The 20,243-nt window shown below is 34.7% G+C and overlaps 1 protein-coding gene across 1 annotated transcript in view; it reads left to right on the top strand.

Annotated features, from left to right (window-relative positions):
• Window positions 1-20,243, top strand: part of LOC145680741 (FAST kinase domain-containing protein 5, mitochondrial-like) — a 50,979-nt gene that overhangs the window by 23,773 nt on the left and 6,963 nt on the right. Inside the window, exon 4 of the mRNA XM_081751702.1 lies at window positions 10,167-10,317. Coding sequence (XP_081607828.1) covers window positions 10,167-10,317 — 151 coding nt within the window. The remainder of the gene's footprint in view (window positions 1-10,166; window positions 10,318-20,243) is intronic.

Below are 20,243 nucleotides of genomic sequence, written 5' to 3'. Positions count from 1 at the left end.
AGCTGCGAAAAACATAAGACGAAGCTAAACGTAAGACAAAAATAATGTTGATTGGAACGAAGTGATCAGTGTCAAATGAAGAAGTAGGGAAGAAGAAAGTAGAACAGGTGACTAGTTTTCGATACCATAGTAAGAACATGAAATCCGAACGTGCAATGAAAGCAAGACTAGAAATGGTTGAAAAAACATGTAGGAAGAAGAAAATACTATTTTTTGGGACCTCGAATAAAGAAAAACAACTAATGAAATGTTTCATGTGGAGTATTGTACATTATGAGTGATATTATGCAAAAACTATCGATTGTCGAAGCGTGAGTGTGGAGAATTAAGTGGGTAGAACGGAAGATGAATGAGGAAGTGATAGAAATAGTAGAGGAGAAGAGAATAATTTGGTTCGGAGATTGGCTGAGAAAGAACTCTATCATGAAGGATGTACTGAAAATATGTTGGCAGGAAAGAGAGAAAGGGAGCAAAAGTGACTGCAGTTGATGGACTTTATTAAAACAGGAAATTGCTACATCAAGACAAAGGGGTTAGCTGAAGACCGTTATGCAAAGAAAGTTCTCAGTTTGCGCAAGTGATTTGAAAATAATGTCAGAATACTTATGATGTGTAAATTAAAGGAATGAACACAATGTTGAATCGTAACAAAACGAACACCCCTGATGTGCAAAACGGTGTTACGAGGTGAGAATCCGCCCACTTAAAAGGAAATAGTAAGACATTAGTGAAACATTCTCCCGCGACAATAAATCACATGCAGCGTCTGACTGGGTACGTGAATGTGCCGAGTATTTCGCACACGGAGTTGTGGTTGCTGATAATTACTGCTGCAACAGGAAACTTCCTCTATATGCAAAGTGGGTTAAAAAAAAAAAAAAGCTGAAGTTAATACAATCTGTATTCAGAACATTCTGAATGCTCTTTTTCACAGTGATATTCTGTACTTCATGGCAGCAACACATCTCGCATTGATAGCCACGAAAAGGCGTCCAGTCATACGGCAAAGTCTGCGGAGACGTATATGTATGGAATTGCACGTGTGACGGGAATTCATGCAACCCTGTATGCAGACATTACTGTAAAAACTCCTGATTCCTCCTCTATGGATTTAGATGGGTATCCATTGTTGAAACGAACTTTGAGACATCGTCAACCGCGCACACTTGATGAGTTTTAGAAATTTTGACAAGAAGAATGGAATAAACTTGATCAAAGTGTTTTTAACACTGTCTCATTCAGTGGATATTTAGATGCAAGCCGGTAACTGCCAGACGGAGCTTGTAGTCGATCGCAACTCTTAGAGTCACAGAATTTTTCAAGGAAATACGGGTGACAGTTTTGCATAAACATGAAACGATCTTCTGTATATGTTGCATAAATTAATTATAACTCTTAATTTAACGTAAGTAAAATGTAAGTTTTAAAGAGTAGTGGCTGATTCTAGAAAAGTGATATTATCATGATACATAATGTAAGATTTTTAAATAAGGTTTATCTTTTGCCAGTGTGACTTTCACGACCCCCAAAAATATTGGAAAACTTTCACAAAGACATTTGAATAATACTAGGAATTTAATCTCTGAGTTGGCGAGGACTCGAATCCCGATCTCTCACTCACCCTGTTCTGCTAATTGACAATCTATTGACTGAAGTGACCAATTTTCTGTTTCTCATGCTTTAGTCTTCAAAAGCTCTGACCAACCAACATCTTCTGTCGGTTATTGTTACTTTATTTGAATGCATGTTACCTGTAAAGTGTTCTTTTTAAACATTTGTATCTCTATAACGAAGCTATGAACCGAGAATTCCTAAAGCGGAAAATTAAAATGAATAAACCCACTACGAAGGATATTTTGATCGAGGATGCCATACTGTGTATCAGCCGTTCTAGTCTTTTGTAGTTTTTCCCTGTTGTCAACTATTTTTCACAGATTGTATCCCTATTTAGATATAACATTTTCATTTAACAGATTACTCTTGTGTAGTAAAGAATATGCTAGCACACATTTCAGGCTGGTATTTGTGTTATACTTACCGTATATTGAGGTTGATCAGTTTATATCCGAACGATTTAGCAACATTGCTGTTACCTGTGTAGTTGCGCCAGACCCATGAAACCGATGTCCTTATCAGTGTGGTGCTTCAACTTGTAGATACTGGAGTGCCGTGTTGATGCTAATAAAACACCACTGAAAGTGAATCGTTATTTGGTACGGTATATAATGGCATTTCTTCACGCACATCTTTCGTAAAAGAGGATGGTGAAGCAGTGTCGGGGAATGATTTTAACCACTTGAGTGATCACAACTAAAGATATCATGGACAGGAAAGAACAAACAGAGTCCATGCAGAAACGTTCGCCAACAAAAGGGAGCAGTTTTTGATTACCAGTGTAAGTATCGCTTAAAGTGCTTCGTGGAATTCGTCGACTGTCTAAGACTAGGACAATCCATCACCCCAACGTGACATGACCAAAGGATTAAATCTGGTGCAGTTCATTGTTAGGCACGTCATTTGTAACAGTCTTGGCCCATGGTGCATACATACAACATAACGTAACACAAAGTGCCGCAACTGTACGAAAGCCACTGGACTAGGTCAAAATGGAAAACAGTTGTCACATTGGATAATGCCTACATTTATCTCACGCGTACGCGTAATCTCTGACCAGAATTAGAAAAAAATCACGATTTTTTTTCAAAAAATCTTTATTATTTGTACAGTACATTTAAATTACTTGTACTTGAATTTTTTAATAAACAGGATACAATTTAAGGTAAAATACGGGAGTTTCAGGTTTCTTTTGCAGTGTGATGTTAGAATAAAAACAACATCGGAGATTTCCTGACATTCGTTTATTCCAGGGTGTTTTTCCCGCGTGACAGTTACTCAGTAGCAATACATTATTGTTTTTCCACACACTGATCCTCAGAATTCGCTTCACAATAATTGAACTAAAGAAAGATAATTACGATAATCATAGTACGCATTTCTTTTTAAGCGTCTTATTTAGTAAAAAAAAAAAAAAAGAAAAAAAAAAGAAAAAGAAAGAAAGAAAGAAAGAAAATAAAAAAAACAAAGTGAAATATGCACGTGTAAAATGTGCTACCATTTTCGAAACTACAAAAGTTTTGCTAATATATATATATATATATATATATATATTAGCCTTTAGCTAGCTGGGGCTCCGCCCCCAGATCCCCGCGTTTGCTCGGCTTACTGCCTCGCATCTCTTATGTATCAGATTTTTCATTTCTTTTGTATTTCAACTATCTAAAAGACAAGATTTTGTATGTCAAGAAAACGCCCATTTAAATAACATGGACATTTTTCATTTCCCCTTTAAACCCCCTAAAAACTAAAAATGTTCATTTTTGGCAATTTTCCTGTGGCTTAGACCTGGAAGGCTACAATCAAGCCAAATTTTATCATTGTAATCCCACCGGAAGTGCCTAAACATTTTGAGGTGTGGAAGATGTTCCATATAAATTGCGTGGGAAAGATTTTCAGTTCCCCATAAAACCACTCTAAAGTTAAACATTTTTATTTTTCGTGATTCACTTACGTAACACTAACGAAAACTTAGAAGCGCCCTAATTTCTAGTTTTTGTTCCAATTCTGAGTAAAATATGAGATTATAGGTAAAAAAAAAAAGGCCCATTTAAATAACATGAAGAATTTCTTCATCGCCCCTTTAGACCCCCTAAAAATTAAAAATATTCACTTTTGACAATTTTCCTATGGGTTACTTCCGAAATACTGCAGTCATTGTAGCTCTCAATAATTTTGGGGTATAAAAGGTGTCTCATATAAATAACATGGGGGAAGAATTTTCAGTTCCCCATAAAACCACTTTAAAGTTCGAAATTTTTATTTTTTGTGATTTACTTAGGTAATGCTAACGAAAACATACAAGCATACCGAATTTCTAGTTTTTATTCTAATCCCAAGTACCTAAAACATGAGATCATAGGTCCAAAAAACGCCCATTTAAATAACATGGGAAATTTCTTCATTTCTCCTTTAGACCCCATAAAAGTTTAAAATATTCACTTTTGATAATTTTCCTGTTGTTTAGTCTGAGAAAGCTACAATCGTGCCAAATTTCAACTTTCCACGTCAACTGGAAGTACCCGTTTACTTTTTGTTCGTTCTTTTATATATATATATATATAAATTACAACTATTTATACTCCTTTCATCATAAATAACTTTCACGTAATGAATATCAATATATTTTGCTTTAAAATCGTAATTATTCGAGATAACTTGCATATTAGCATGAATTGTGTATAAATATAAATATTTGATTTTAAGTTATATGTATTCAGTATGAGAAAAGTAGTGCCATGATCAATAAAGTCTTTTAATATGGTTTCTGATCAAGAATCACTATTTCTTTCTATTTACGCTATTAACAATTAGTTATAGTACCTATTTTTAGCACAGGAGGAATAGTTTATGGCAAATATATCAAAGGTATATTTCAATCCTCTTTCCCATCATCTTAGAATTCGGAGTTGAATTGAAATGAAAAGATAAAAACTCAACTCGGCCCAGGGAAGACCCAAGTTCGATTCCCGGCGGGAGCTCATGTGGTTCGAATTCCACGTTAATCAATAGATCCTGTCTCATATACCCTCGCTGCTGAAAAGGAGCGTTAAATTCAAAATAAACTCAACTCAAGCCAGGTGCTAACTATCTTCAAAAAATCCTTTCAAGTAGTGCGTCCGTTATTTTGTTTGCGAAAAATTTATGCCCCCTTCCCCTCCCTTTACAATACGTCTTTCAATCCAAGTGTAGAGCTAAGGATAAATACTCAAGTCAATCAAAATATGTAGCTAACGATAAATACTCAAGTTTAAAAATTTATTTTAAACGGTTCAATTGTCTTCACTTCCTCATTCTGTAAATACAAAATAGGAAATCCAAATATTATCTAAAACGCTGGAGTATATGGCCACTTATTTATGGTAAGAAGTTTATATACGAAGTTTCATTTTCCGAACACGAGGGGCTCATGAGATGCTCTATTTTTGGAATACACTTTTTTAAACTCTCTTTTCCATTCCCTTTAGGATATGCATGTTAATGAAAGTGACTTCTTAAAAATTGGTTCGTTCCAAGTGTTAACTATTTTCAAAAATTCATGTCAAACGGTTCAGCCGTTTTCCCGTGATGATTAGACAAATTCAATTTGAATATGAAAAAAAAAAAAAAAAAAGTATAGAAATTTTCCCCTTCCCTCTTAGAAACGGAATTTTCGAAAACGCTGGATCATGTGTCCAATTATTTTTAATGAATAATTCATGTACAAAGTTTCATTTTCTTAACTTGCGAGGCTACTTGGACACCACTTTTGACAAAAATTAGATCCCCAGCTTCTTTTCCTTTAGGGTGCAAATTTTAATAAAAGTGACATGATAAAAATCCACTTTGAGGTAGGTATGATGTTCAAAAATTCATTTCAAACAGTTCACCCTATTATATATATGGATACGTTCCATTTACGGTTTAAAAAAAAAAAGAAAAGCTATGATATGTATTACCACGATTTCTACAATTCTGAACTAAAAATTGTAAGTATTGCATGTTAAATGGCTTCAAGCTTCCTCCTCAAGCCTCATGTATAATATAGAATGATTAAATTAGTACATTATCAGAATTCTTGGCCTATTAATTGTGATCTAAAAAAGGATACAGCTTAAGATGCTAGTTTCAGACTTTCATTCGATTAGTGTCTCAGAATGGTCAGAAATATCTAATTTTGTTTCTGTTTTAAACAAAATAAATTTGATTTAAATTATAAATATAAAAAAGTATTCGATTTAAATCACTTTCACTTAAATCAGTCAACCCTGTATCTGATCTGGCGCGTAATAGTAACATCCGGGCAATCACGTACTGTGACATTTGTAGCAAGGAATACCGAGTTTTACTGCCAATGTCGAGATAGTTTACTGCAGGGAATCGTGATTGTCATCAGTTACAGTTATTTAGGGTTACGAGGGTTGCTTAGAGATAGAGATATAAGGTGAACAAAAATATGAAGTGAATGCTATCTGCTTTCAGGAATCCATCATGGTCTCCAACTATCGGAAAGACATCCTTCGTCTGTACTTGGGGTTCAAGAACAAGCTGCGGATCCATATGGACAAAGCGTCAAACCATACCGACAGACCATCGCTCTGATTTTATTATGACATGGAGCAGGAAACAGGAATCCTCATGGCATTCCTGTCAAAAGCACTGACAAGATCCATAGGGACAAAGGGTCTAACTATATTGCCAGACTATCCTTCTGATTTTGTCATGACATAGAGCAGTAAACAGAAATCCTCTCATGATATTCCTGTCAAAAGCACTGCCCCCATTCCCTTACTAGCCTGTGGGGACCTTGTAGTAAGGAGAAATAGGATGGAATTCCTACACTTTTGATCCAGCGTAGGTATGCTACAGAAGTTTGTTCCAGTGTAGTTACAGTATATTGAAATGCTCAATGTTGGGCAATAATCCACAATGCTGATGATTCGATAGAACACTATCGATAGTGGTGAGACTTCTTTTCATAGGACAAGTACACTTTGAAAATCGTTCATATACACCCCAATCAACATCCCAGACGGAAAAAAGGTCTAAATAAATACAATAAAATCATTCGGTGAAGTTGGCATATATAACTGTGTAATATGATTGATTGGAATGGGGATAATGTCAGTTGTAAGCTTTTTCCATTGAATTGTATTGAACTTGTCTATCTAGAAGAGAGAGTGAAAAAGAGTTTACATAATGATGATGGCATTTCGGTAGGAGGTAGAATGATTAGATGCATAAGATTTGCAAACGATATGGCGCTTCTTGCAGAATCTGAAAAGAAAATCAATAAAATGTTAGAAAAAATGAGAAAGGGCTTTGAAGAATATGGGATGAAAATAAATGTTAGAAAGACAAAAGCCATGGTGATTGGAACAAAGGGGTCTGTGTCAAATATAAAAGTAGGAGGGGAGAAAATAGAACAAGTGAATAGTTTTCGATATCTGGGTAGTATTCTTAGTAATAACATGAAGTGTGAACGTGAAATAAAAGCAAGGATAGGAATGGCGAAAGAAGCCTTTAGGAGGAAGAAAAGTCTGTTTTGTGGGACCTTGAATAAAGAGTTGAGAAAAAGACTCATAAAATGCTTCGTGTGGAGTGTTGTACTGTATGAGGCGGAAACGTGGACATCACGTAAAGGTGATGAAAATCGACTGGAAACCTTCGAAATGTGGGTGTGGAGAAGAATGGAAAGAATTAGTTGGGTCGAGCGGAAAACGAATGAGAGAGTGTTAGAAATGGTGGGTGAGAAAAGAACACTTTTAGATATTATTAGGTAAGAGGAAGAGAAACTGGTTGGGACATTGCCTAAGAAGATATTGTATCATGAGGGACGTCCTAGAGGGTATGGTGGCGGGAAAGAGAGGGAGGGGGCGAAGGAGACTACAATTAATGGATGATATAAAAACTGAAAGATCATACGTGAAGACGAAGAGGTTAGCGGAGGACCGTGGAGCATGGAAGCTTCTCAGTTGCGGCAAGTGACCTGCCAATAAAGGCAGAATACCTATGATGATGATGATGATGATCTATTGAACTTCCTCATTTGTCATTAAAACTTTTAGTCCGATTTTGATTGAGATATATTGTTTATATTATAGACAAAGTGTCAAGATATTTTCTGTCACGGTTGGTTATTTTTCGCTTATCCCAAGTAATATATGTACTCCAGGTTGGGAACCGCTATTATATTTGAACTTAATACCAGTAGATATTATACAGTGTTATATTAGCACTAAAGAATCTGATCAATAGACTGGAGATGCAAAAATCCAGGTATCGTATTTGCCGAGCGGATGCTGTCTCTGGAAAACAAATTGATCTTGTTTGTGGCTTTCAGTAGAGCATCCATTCCGTTCCACTGCTCTAGTTGCTAGCGTGGACTCTTTCGGTGCACGAGATCCAGGATTCGATACCTTGTTGGAGATCCTTGAAATATGAACGTTTTACGGTGATTCCAATTCTATCTTAAACTATAGGTAGAGGCACGAGTTTTTCGCAATGCGCGATAAAACGAAATGCGTCAGAATTAAGTAATTTTCAGTTTCTTGACGTTTTATGTTATTCTATGTGTATTTTCATTGGTTTCCGTTGTGCGATAAAGCGCGAAATTGGCAGCTTTGCGCGAACTTTCTAACAATACATGAAATAACGCGAAATTCTAAAAATAAGTTTTCATTAATTTAAAAACGCTAGTTTTCCACTGACGGAACGGTAGAACGTGGTATGAACGGTGCATTTTGGGTGATTCGGGCACAGCTGTAGAGAACATGTTGCGCGTTAGCTATCACCATCGCAGCTGGATGAGGAGTTCCAAAGTAATGATCGAAGTTTGGTGTAAATGCACTTACATATGTGTGCCTCCCAACAAGCAATGCCAATTGTGAGAGGTTTTTTCCAAGTATGAACTGGTGATAAGTGACAGACATACAACAATGAAGGAGGAAAATGTGGAAACATATAGCATGCTTATGTTTAATGCTTAAATGTACCGTGTGCGTATGTGTTTTCAGAAGACAGCAAAACATCCCTATTCATGGCAGGTTTAGTTACTGATTTTCGTTCAGTTTGATTTTAAAAATATGTAATTTTCTGTAAGTGAAATTGACAGTACGAAGTGAAATTCAGTGTATTTTGTTTTTAGGTAATGGTTTATTTTTATAGTGATCTATGAATAAAAGGAACAATTGTAAAAATGTCAGGGAATTCTTTTCCGCAAGAGCTACAAAATGCGAAACTTTATTTGAAAAATGCGACAAAACGCGAAATATGAAAAACGAAACGCGAAAATTTCAGCGAAAAACTGGTGCCCCTTACTATAGGTCACATAGCTTCGGTGCTGAAAAAGGAGCTAAACTCCAATTAATCAACCAATCAACTGGTAGAACGTCAGGCCAACAAGCGGATGATTGGGATTCAAATCTCCAATAGCTCAACGTCCAGATTTATCTAGATTATTCCAACATTGTTCTCTACCTACTGGTACTAGAGCAAATGTAATAATTTATATATATATATATATATATATATAATGAAGGTAGTTGATTGCCCGAATTTAGCCGTAGGAACGTAGTAAGTACATATTCTGAAATTTTTTGTGAAACCCTTTGCTTAATTGTGCTATTCAGTGGCTCAATGGTAGGGCGCTTACTTTTGGAGCAATGAATTCCTGGATTGCTCTAGTGCATAGGGTCCTTGGTTCGATCCCAGCTCGCGCCAAGTGACCTTTCTGGTGGGCAAACATCGTGTGCGTGGGTTTTCTCGGGGTTCTCCCGTTTCCTCCCACTTTCTCCATTCCACAATTTCATTCATTTCTCATCATTACCGTCTCCTTTAGCCTAGCCGGCATAATCGTGACGTAGAACTTAAAGATTTCATTTCATTCCTGAATTGATCCCTAGCCACGTGAGTTCATAGTGAACATAATCGCGACTGAGAGTTTTCTTGGAGTTCTCCGGTTTTCTTCCACATTTTCACTCCAGCAATCCTTTCATAATTATTCGCTTTCATGAATCATCCGTCTCCTTCAGCTTACAAGGCATAATCGGTAAACGTAGAACTAAAAACTCCATTTCACTGTAGTGCCTTAGTGGCAAATGCAACTGGCCCTTTTATATACTGTAATCCATCTTGTATTTTTGGAAACATACATTTTTTCATTCATCCGAATGTTGTTCCGTCGCTTGAAGTTGGAAAGTATATTCTGTGTAGATTGTACAAGTCACACAGTTCATTTTTTTAAAATTATTATACATAATAATTTGTTGATTTTAATGAATGTCGAATAAAAATTGAGAAGATATTTTAAACATATAAATTTCATTTGTACTTTCTTTTTACAGAATGTGTTAAAAAAAAAACTACGTAAAAGGCTTGTCTCGCCTGTACAAAATAGCAGAAACAAGTTTTATTCCGATCGCAAAATAATTTTCTTCATATAACGTTAATAGTTGTAAGTAGTATATAATTAGATGTTTTATTGTTATGTTTCAGAATTTGGATGCTGATATTTTTTTTTTAAGGTATACTTTCAGCATAGATAATCTGAAACATTTAAAATGTCATTTCAGAACTTTGCCAGTTGGATTCCTTCAAGAGAGGATAGAAGTCTTACTGCTGCTCAGGCGTTTCTGTTGGAAGTATTGGAGACTTTGCAAGATATCTTCGGAAAGGAAGAGATAATCCAGATGAGACAGGTATTGCCTCAATACCAAAGACAAGGTATGTTAAAATGAATATTTTAGCAAGTCTTAAATTGTAATCATACATGATTACCTTTAAAAATATTAGTAGTTATGTTACTGTATGCTATTTTTCACATTAGGCTTAGCATTAATACATTATTTCTTGTGTGCAGATTATGATATCATATAACTTACCCATATTCCTTGCCTTTGATTTGGAAATGATACCAGCGAAGGTGGCAAAAATTTGACTGTTTGTATTACCTGTGTACATAGCAGAAAGTTGTTTTGTTACTCAGCTTATGTTATTTATTTATTTATTTATTTATTTATTTATTTATTATTTTTATTTATTTATTTATTTATTTATTTATTTATTTTTTGCTTTTATAGCCTCTACATATAGCAAAAAGAAGTATAAATTTAACATTAGTCAAATTTTTAATCAGTGATAAATTTGTAAATGTCTGTTTATGTGTAGATTTAATTTTACATATTTCTAAACTGTTAAGACACTTTCCTTTGGTACTTAAAATTAAAAAACAATCTGCTTAGCGCTTATTATTTATGAGGGTCATGTTAACAGTAATTAGCAACAGTTTATTATTATTATTATTATTATTATTATTATTATTATTATTATTATTATTATTAATGAATTCAGTTTTGGTTGTATTAAAAAAATGCCTAGAGTTTACACTGACCTTGAAAGTCAGGGAACTAAAAATGAATCCGGGAAATTGTTATATTTAATAGATGATTTGTTTAGCCGTCCTCAGAAAATATGAAGATAGATTCAAAAGAATAAATACAGATTCAAAAGAAGTTTTAAAAAGGCTGGAAAAGAAAATTATCTTTAGAAATAAACTTGAGGAGCGCCGAAAGCTGTTAAAACTTCGAACTTTGAGAGAAGAACAAATTTAATCAAAAATTCAAATGCTAGAGAGAGAGAGAGAAAGAGAGAAAGAAAGAAAGAAAATAGGTTTGTTGGTTGTAGATAGAGAGAGATTTGCCAAATTATATGTTTACCGTTTATGTTTGAGTATATTCAGCAGATGCTGAGATATTAAAGATATCATTAGTTTATAATTATAGTTCGGTACTATTGTTTTATTGTATTCCTCATACAAGAAGTTTGACTCATATAAGTATTTAAGTAGTGTAGTCAAAAAATGAAAAGGAAAGCGTTGCACCGTTGTAGAGACGGTGAAGGCTGATTATAAAAATGAAAACCTTAAATGATAGTGATCGTAGCGTCGTGGATTAGGGAAAATTTACTTAGTCATGGAAAGTGAGGGAAATCAATATCAGAATTTCATTATGAACCCTTATTATAGGACATCTTAATCTACAGAAGTCATTTCCAGCTGAATGCTCCGTGATGGCATGGTTTGTTGTTCCCCTTTTCCGTAAACCACACGGAAAGAAGAAGGAGCTGATAGATAATCTAACATTGATAAAAGACAGTGGTGACATGCGAACAAGAATACGAATAGCATAGTAGATGTTTTCGCAGGCATAATATTCGTGGATCGATGATTTTGCGTTCACTACAAACACTTGCTCTCTTAACGTCATACGCTCGGTCATTTGGAAATGACTCATCTATTGCTCTTCTGTACTTTTCAACAAACTCTTCATTTCCTTTTACTCATTTTCTCACATTGCTATAGCTTGAGAATACAGTTTCGGCAGATCTTTAGCATCTACGTCATCTGGTAGCGTAGTTTCGTAACTGGTCCTTCACAAAACCGCACAGATGATAGTCAAAGGGTGCCATGTTGGGATTGTGTGAGGAATAAACCAGAATTTCTCACCCCAATTTTTCCAATGTTCTGCATTATCGTATTGAATGATGACTTGCTTTAAACTTTCTTTTCCTGCAAGGACCTTTAGCCTACAATGCACGATGGAGTTTGTGAAGTATTCACACATAACGGCGAACATTTATGGTTTCCCGTGGTTCAACAGTTCAACCAGAATTCAATCCTTGGCATTCCTAAATTCCTAAAGACGGTACAGTGGAAGACACCTTTTTTGCCAGCGTCGTGCAATGGCGTCATTCCATTTTTTGCCACTTGGTTTCTACTTCGTAATGATGGAATCATATTTCTCACCAGTCAATAAAAAATAATCTCCTTCCTTTCGATATTTCTTGTTGTGTTTGGCCATGAATGAACATGGGGCCCAGCGTAACCTCGAAATCATTTTCTGCACTGTACTGTGTTCTATTGCAAATATTACTACGATTGTATACACAGTGATCAGTTTATCTTCTTTAATAATGTTACCAACTCTTTCCATGTGCGTTCCGTGGAGGTAGTTCGTGGAGTACTGCTCTGAGGCTGGTCTTCGCTTCTCATGTTTCCATCTTTAAAATATTTTACCCATCTACTGACATTGCTGGCACCTCTGCGTAATTTAAAGCCAATTGTAAATTTCAGGAACAGAGATTTCCTCCAACAAAAATTCATTTGTTGTCAAAACGAACATCACTGCTTCAAATCACCAGCCATTTTGAAACATCGAAGCTGCTGATGTGAAACTTCTTCGATGTGTTCATCGAAGCTTGTAGATTGTGTGATTTGCTTTGTTGCATAAATGCATACGTATATGTGGGTTTTGATTTTTTCTTTTTAATGTTGCTAATTACTTTGAGTATGCCCCCCGTACATTATATTTAGCTGTCCATTTTTTCCGATGAACTTTCTCGTGCTTATTTAATAGTTTATCGAATTAATTGGCAGTCAATAAGCGATTTTTTCTACTTTGAACTTCAAAAATATGAAATACGTTGTAAAAGTGCAGCACACACTGAAAATGAATATAGCCATTGAAAAATATTAATGAGAGTCATTATTTGTGATTAGAGATGCAAGGGCTCGGAAAAAAACCGGCGTTTTTGGCAAAAAAAAAAAACTCGGTTTTTCTGCTTCGCTTTTTTGCTTGGAAAATTTTGGGCTTTTTTAAAAATTTTGCTTTAAACTGATAAAGCAGACTTTGTTTCCCTTCTCTACAACAAAAATACTCATTTAATTAGTGGTTGATGCAGATAATAATATGAAACCTCGATAATAACCATGAATTTCAAAAAGATTTTTTAGAATTCCTAACATATTTACATTATGAATTCCAAAGGATTAACCAATATATGTAATAATATTTTAACCTTTTATATACAATATGTACTTAGAAAAAATGATACACAAATAACTAGCAAAATTGTATGTAGTATTTTTACTTCAAAATATCACACACCCTCTTTTTCAAGCAAAATAAAGAAAAATATAAGAGAAATCTGCACATCAAGAACTTCGTTTGAGGTGGTTCTGTACATTCTTGAAATTTTTCAACTTTCATATACTGTACATTGTATGAATGTTTGGAACAATTTTTTCACTGATTGATCACATACGTAATAATCTGTTACCACCTATCAGGTGCTTCCGATCTGCAAAATCGGTAAAGCTTCAAATTCTGTAATGCACTGATTGTTTCTTAAGCTTGTTCAGAATCGGGAAAGTATCGAATTTTCTGTTCATGGATGATATACGTAATAGACGGTTCATCTGAGCGTATGGTTTCCTAGGCTGTAGAATATATAACCACCATCACGGTTTACCCAGTCCTGAAGGTATCTGAATTTTTAACAAGAAAATTCAACATATAGTTACGAATTTCTTTTTTTTTTCTTTTCTTTTCTTTTCTTTCTTTTTTTTTTTTTTTTTACAAAAAAAGAAAAACTATGGAATACATTTAAAAAGAGTGGAAGAATCAACCACTGTTCCAATTCACAAGAAAGACGACAAAATTGATTGTAATAATTATCGAGGCATTTCTCTTAACATTCTATTAATAAGATTAACCCCATACGCAGATGAAATTATTGGAGATTATCAGTGTGGATTTAGTCGAAATCGACCATATATTTACCATCCGACAAATACTCGAAAAGAAATGGGAATATATTACCCAGTACATCAAACTGTTTATTGATTTTAGAAAGGCTTACAACTCGGTTAGGAGGGAAATATTGTACAACATTCTTACAGAATTTGGAATACCGAAAAAGCTAGATTTAATAAGTGTTTAAATGAGTCCCAGAGTAAAGTCCAAGTAGAAAAATGCGAGCTTCCACGTCGAGATTGGCCTGAAACAAGGATATGCGTTATCGCCGTTATTATTCAGCTTTGTTCCGGAGTACGTTATAAGAAAAATCAAAGATAGGAACCAGGGCCTAGAGTTGAATGGTATTCACCAGGTTATGATATACGCTGATGATGTAAATCTGATAGAAGAACAATCGAAAGAAATGCAGAGGCCTTATTAAACGCTTGCAGGAACATGAGTAAATGCAGAGAAATCTAAATACAAGGAAGTTCACAAGGATCGTAATACAGCAAATAATAAATGCGTTAAAATATCAATTAATACTTTCGGCACAGTGGGTACTTTCAAATATCTTGGAACAGTATTACCAGACCAAAATCATACCCACAAAGAAATTAAATGTCGACTGAAATAAGGAAATTCTTGTTATTATTCAGTTCAAAATATTTTGTCGTCGCGAATTCTGTCAAGGAATTTAAAGCTTAAAATATATAAAATGATAATCATGCCTGGTATGCTTTATGGTTGTGAAACATGGTCGCTTACGCTGAGGGAGGAACGCAGACTGAAATTATTTGAGAATAAAATTCTGAGACGAATATTTGAACCCAAGAGGAACGGGAATGGGGAATTACGAAAACTTCATAAGGAGGAACTACATAATTTATACGGTTTACCAAACATCGTTAGAGTCATCAAGTCTAGGAAGCTCAGGTGGGCAGGTCATGTAGCCAGAATGGAAGAAAGTAGGAACGCTTTCAAAGTTTTAACTGGAAATCCAATCGGGAAACGTCCATTAGGAAAACCTACGCCCAGATGGGAGGACAACATTAAGATGAATCTAGCAGAAATAGGAATACAGAGTAGAAACTGTATTGAATTGGATAAGGACAGAAGTCAACGGAGAGCTTTTGTGGCCATAGAGAAAGAGAGAGAGAGAACACATTTAAGTTAAGCACAACTGCACAACAAACATGAGTGAGTAATAAGCTTTTGCGCTTCTATCGTGAAGTCCGGGATTCAACCCCGCATTCGACCATTTTGACAAAAGTTTTTCTTAATTCCATCTGTGAATGTAGAGATAGTGCGTGTACTGAGAGTCCTGGCCGACTTTCTTTCTAATCGTTTTTGAATCTTTGTTATTACTAATTACCAGCACTGATGGATTTGCGAAGAGAGTTAGGGTGGGGATGTCTTTCGGATTGAAGCCTCTACCCCGAAATTACGGAATTTCTAAAACAAACTAAATATTGGTTTTGCCTTTATTCATAAACTTCAAGCTGTCCTCAAATAAAAAATTAGGAATTTTTAGAAAAACTAAGCATTAAATATAAAAAGAAAACCCTTCCCAAAATACTTTTCTAAATCCGCCACTGATTATCAGTATAAAATGGTCTTCAAGGTTGTATCTGGAAGATTATAGCTGAATATACATACGAAACGAAATATTTGTTATGCCTGTACTCATAAACTTAAGCTCCTCTTAAATAAAAGTTAGGATTAAAAAAAAAAAAAAAAAAAAAAAAAAACATTATTCAGAAAAAAACCTCCCAAATATTTCTTAAATCCGATATCGATTATTTCTATCAAATGGTATTCAAAGTTATGTCCGGAAGATTGTTGTTAAATAATTGCACAGCTACAGTATAACGGAAATGTGGAAGTACGCTCTGATGAATATATTGAAAAACATAAGTTTAATTATGTGCTAGAAGCTAGAGTACTAAGCTCTATGAAGTGAAACACGGATGACTAAAAAGAAATGATCTAGAGAAGAAAATAATGTCGATAATTCAAAAGTTAAAATAAAGTTAAATAGCTTCTAAAATTGCCCTCAAATACTACGTACTTTATGTTTACTTCAATTCATAAACCATGTGCTCCATCCATCATGGTGGTCAATTCCAGAGCGAAATATGGCATTTAGGTCATGAAATCTTATTTAACTTTAGAGTATACTATAAGAAAGCTATTTAAACAGAAGAATCATGAAAATGAAAAACCAAAATTTCCAAAATTCCCTTTTTTTCCCCAAAAAAGCCGGCTTTTTATGTGCAAAAAACCATCGATTCAAAAAAGCCGGCTTTTTTGCATCTCTGTTTGTGATACGTTCGAAATTTCTAATATATGTAGCCTTGTCGGATCAAGTATTTGAAAGGAATAAAGGTATACTTTTTGAAGCGATGGCAATGCTTGAATACATTTAGAAAGATCGCAGTTATAGTTTCTTAGAGATAAAAAAAAGTTTTATTTATTAAAATATCATAAATATTTCTTCTAAAACTTTAACTTAATGTAGCTATACTTTCTCTGTCGACCCTTCCTGAACTTTGATCTTGAGAATCTCCCTTTATCCTTCTTTCTTGTCTTTATTTCAATTCTTTATTGCCAACCTCTTGATATCCACAAGCAGATTGATCAGTCCGCCTTTCTTTTGGTCTTCCAGTCATCATTCTACCTTCTATACTGTTTAATGTGTTTTCTTTTAACTGAATTCTGCTATGCTTGACAGGTTTGCTGTGCCAAGCCGAGGCGTGCTATGTTTAGCTAGCAAATGTAAAGAAGGAACAGTTGTACCACTCCTTTTGGTGTCCATTGCTTCGTTCCTGAACGCCTGTCGACTCTTGTAGGTCGTTTCCTTTTGGAATTCTTCACTCTAGACACAAAATTCAGTCATTTTGTCAAAAACGAAATTCAGACACCGGTCACTTAGGGGGTGCCTCCATTGCATCCGAATGCGATTATGAATGCCCCAACATGTGTCAATTAATTGGAGTGCTTCCAATAGTTACGAACTGTGAATTGCGAAAACCGACAAAAAGTTGAGAATCCAAATTATCCCAACATGCTGCGGTTGTTCGTCCGAACTCGTGTCAATGGAGCGTCGTCTGCAGTCGAAGAGATGCTTTTAGCGCGGGAAAATGCCTATAGAAGCATTGTTAAGATAAAATTACAACTATATGCAGTACAGTTATGCGTTTTAGAAAGAAACAATAATAGAAACGAGAGTTCGTATTTCCTTATATCTGTTTATTCAAAATGTTTCATTCTGAATAGAACACTGTATATATTAATAAGCAGCGGCGGCTGGTACTATATGTTGCATGGCTGTGCAACCGGATATTTTTTTTAATACTAAAGATATTTTTAGGTATTAAAGTAGTGTATCAGTAAAAAATAAACCTTTGCTCTTGAGCACAAAACAGTATTGATGCATTTCTTAAAAAAAATCAATAAAAAAAACTGTACACTACTGAAAGAAAGAGAGTGATTTACATTCCAGTTGCAGTGATCGTTGCCACTGGAAGCAGTAACATTGAGCATATGGCAGGCGAGCTCCTATCTCTTAACATGAGGAAGTGGATTTATTCCTGCTTCGCTGCTATCCTTCCGTATTACTCCCTTCCACTTGCACCTTTTTTTTTTGCCACTGGTATATAGTCAGCTTCTGTAATAGTTACGAATTCCTCCGCTTGGCAGCACTTGACTCAATTCATAGAGTGGATGAGATATATAGTCGCTTGGAAGAAAGAAGTTATTTACAAAACAGAAACTCGCGAAGAACAAATACGCGTCTGGTGGTAGCAGGGGCGGATCCAGGCTGAATGTTTGGGGGAGGGCGGTCGTTCGAAGTCAATAGGTTTTATTTTACATTTATAATACAAAGATGAAAATTCTTGTTATAGGTTTTATTTTTAAAATAAAAAAAAAATACCCTATTCTAATGGGAGGGAGGATCGAGTCTCGAAGCAGAAAATGTCTTACCACTGGTCTAATTCCTAGCTCTGTATCTTTCGTGCACATGATCCTGTGTTCGATTTCCGGCGGAGAGCATAAAAAATTAATCTCAAATCATTCACTTTCAATACTCATCTCTCTTCTTTAGCCTAAATTGCTGGAATGTTAATTTTTTTTTTTTTTTTTGTATTTTCTAAGGAAAAAAAATCTTAGATTTCATGCTTCTTTATACTAGAACAGCAGACAAAAATACGTGGTTACTGAAAATGGACTCTTTGTCCCTTATATTCATACAAAGAAATGCTAACAAAACGCACATTGTCGGAGGAGAGAGGTGTTTCTGTACCCTAAAGAAAATAAGCAGAAAATATTTGCGGTAGCGATGCTTTCTATTCAGAAACGCTTGGCGACCAGCATTTCAGATTTCAATGAAGTCATAGAAACATTTGAAGCTCGAAAAGAACGAAGAAAGATCTTCCATTTTAAATAATACATAGTTTACTTAATTAAATAATTTTGTTTAACTGCGTGAATGAATATATGCAATTTTCTTGCTTTTTTCTTCTTTTCGGGTTAACGATATAATTCATGGCTTACAGCACATGCTATATATTCGATTTATCTCTTGACATGAGTGAAGAAGTTTGAAAAAAAAAAAAAAAAAAAAAAAAGGAAATAGCTTATATTAAACCAATATTAGAGAATACACTTAAATATATAAATAAAGCTTAAAAGGACTTTCCTCTTCATATTTCCTGAATATGTTTTGGATAATACTCAAAAATGCTGGGGGAAGGGAACACTTGCGCGTACCTACACATCTTTGTTATTGCAACATTGCAACCGGTGCTTCTGCAGACCACGAACCGCTACTGTTAATAAGAAAGGCCTCGGTTGAAGATCGAACTCATTTGAACATATATGTGTTTAAGCATTCTGCTTATTAAAAGACCTAATTTTGTTTATATTTTCATTTTATATTATATTTTATTATATTATCAAAGTTCTGCAGGCATGTCATAATGTAAGGTAAATGAAAGAAGTGGCCAATAGCATCTTCATAGATCTCTAGAGGATACTTAAGCCTCTATAAACGGCATATAAATTCCTTAATCGGCAGCAAAATTAAATTTGTTGTGACAATAGCATAGTATAGCAGAAAATGGAAATTATTTCTTTCTAATTGATAAGTTGTAGTATATGGTAATTAGAGATGCAAGGGCTCGGAAAAAAAAACGGCTTTTTTGGAAAAAAAACTCGGTTTTTTCTGCTTCGCTTTTTTGCTTGGGAAATTTTGGGCTTTTTTCAAAATTCTGCTTTAAATTGATAAATCAGATTTTGTTTCGCTTCTCTATAACACAGAAAGTCATTTAATTAGTGGTTGATGCCGATAATAATATAAAACCTCGAAAATAAACCATGAATTTCGAAAAGATATTTCAAACAATTTTACTTCTCAACATATTTACATTATGAATTCCACAGGATTAACCAATGCATATAATAAGATTTTTTAACCTCCTATATACAAAAGTAAGCAGGGTTGGGAAGAACCATGGTTGTTTTTGAAAATACCAAAAACTCGTTTTTTTGGGGGGGGGGGGTTTAAACTAGGCTTTTTTGGCTTAAACCAGGTTTTTTTGGGGTTTAGATATTTTGCTTCATGTATTTATATTACATATTGACAGAAATAAGTTTCTTTCGGCTTCGTGTTATTATGCAACAACGGGGTTATGCTGGAAGAGGTCACATAAGCTTAAAGAAGTCCGGTCAGTACATTTCTTAAATTGGGAAACTCCCGTCCTAGCCATCGGGAAAATCCCGTCATTACTCTAAATGTAAAATAATAACGGAAAAATCCTGTTATTGCTTTCCATGTAAAATTTAAAGGTCAACGTATCATAACCAGTACGCTAAAACTGAGGAATTAAATTACAAATTTAGTACGTACATATCATTGAAAGTCCAATCCAAGCTAATGTTGGAAGCTACGTAGGCAATCGATAAATTATGCCAATTTCTATCAATATATTTAAGCAACCTTGGCTTCCTTATAAAACAACAGGCATTCAGGCATGCAGAAATATACAATTTGGTTTCGTTTAGTATGTTCAG

This window comes from Thermobia domestica, chromosome 3 (genome assembly GCF_964235325.1).
Source record: "Thermobia domestica chromosome 3, izTheDome1.hap1.1, whole genome shotgun sequence".
Lineage (NCBI taxonomy): Eukaryota > Metazoa > Arthropoda > Insecta > Zygentoma > Lepismatidae > Thermobia > Thermobia domestica.
Note: the sequence above shows the minus strand (reverse complement) of the source record. Positions and strands in the feature narration are given on the sequence as shown.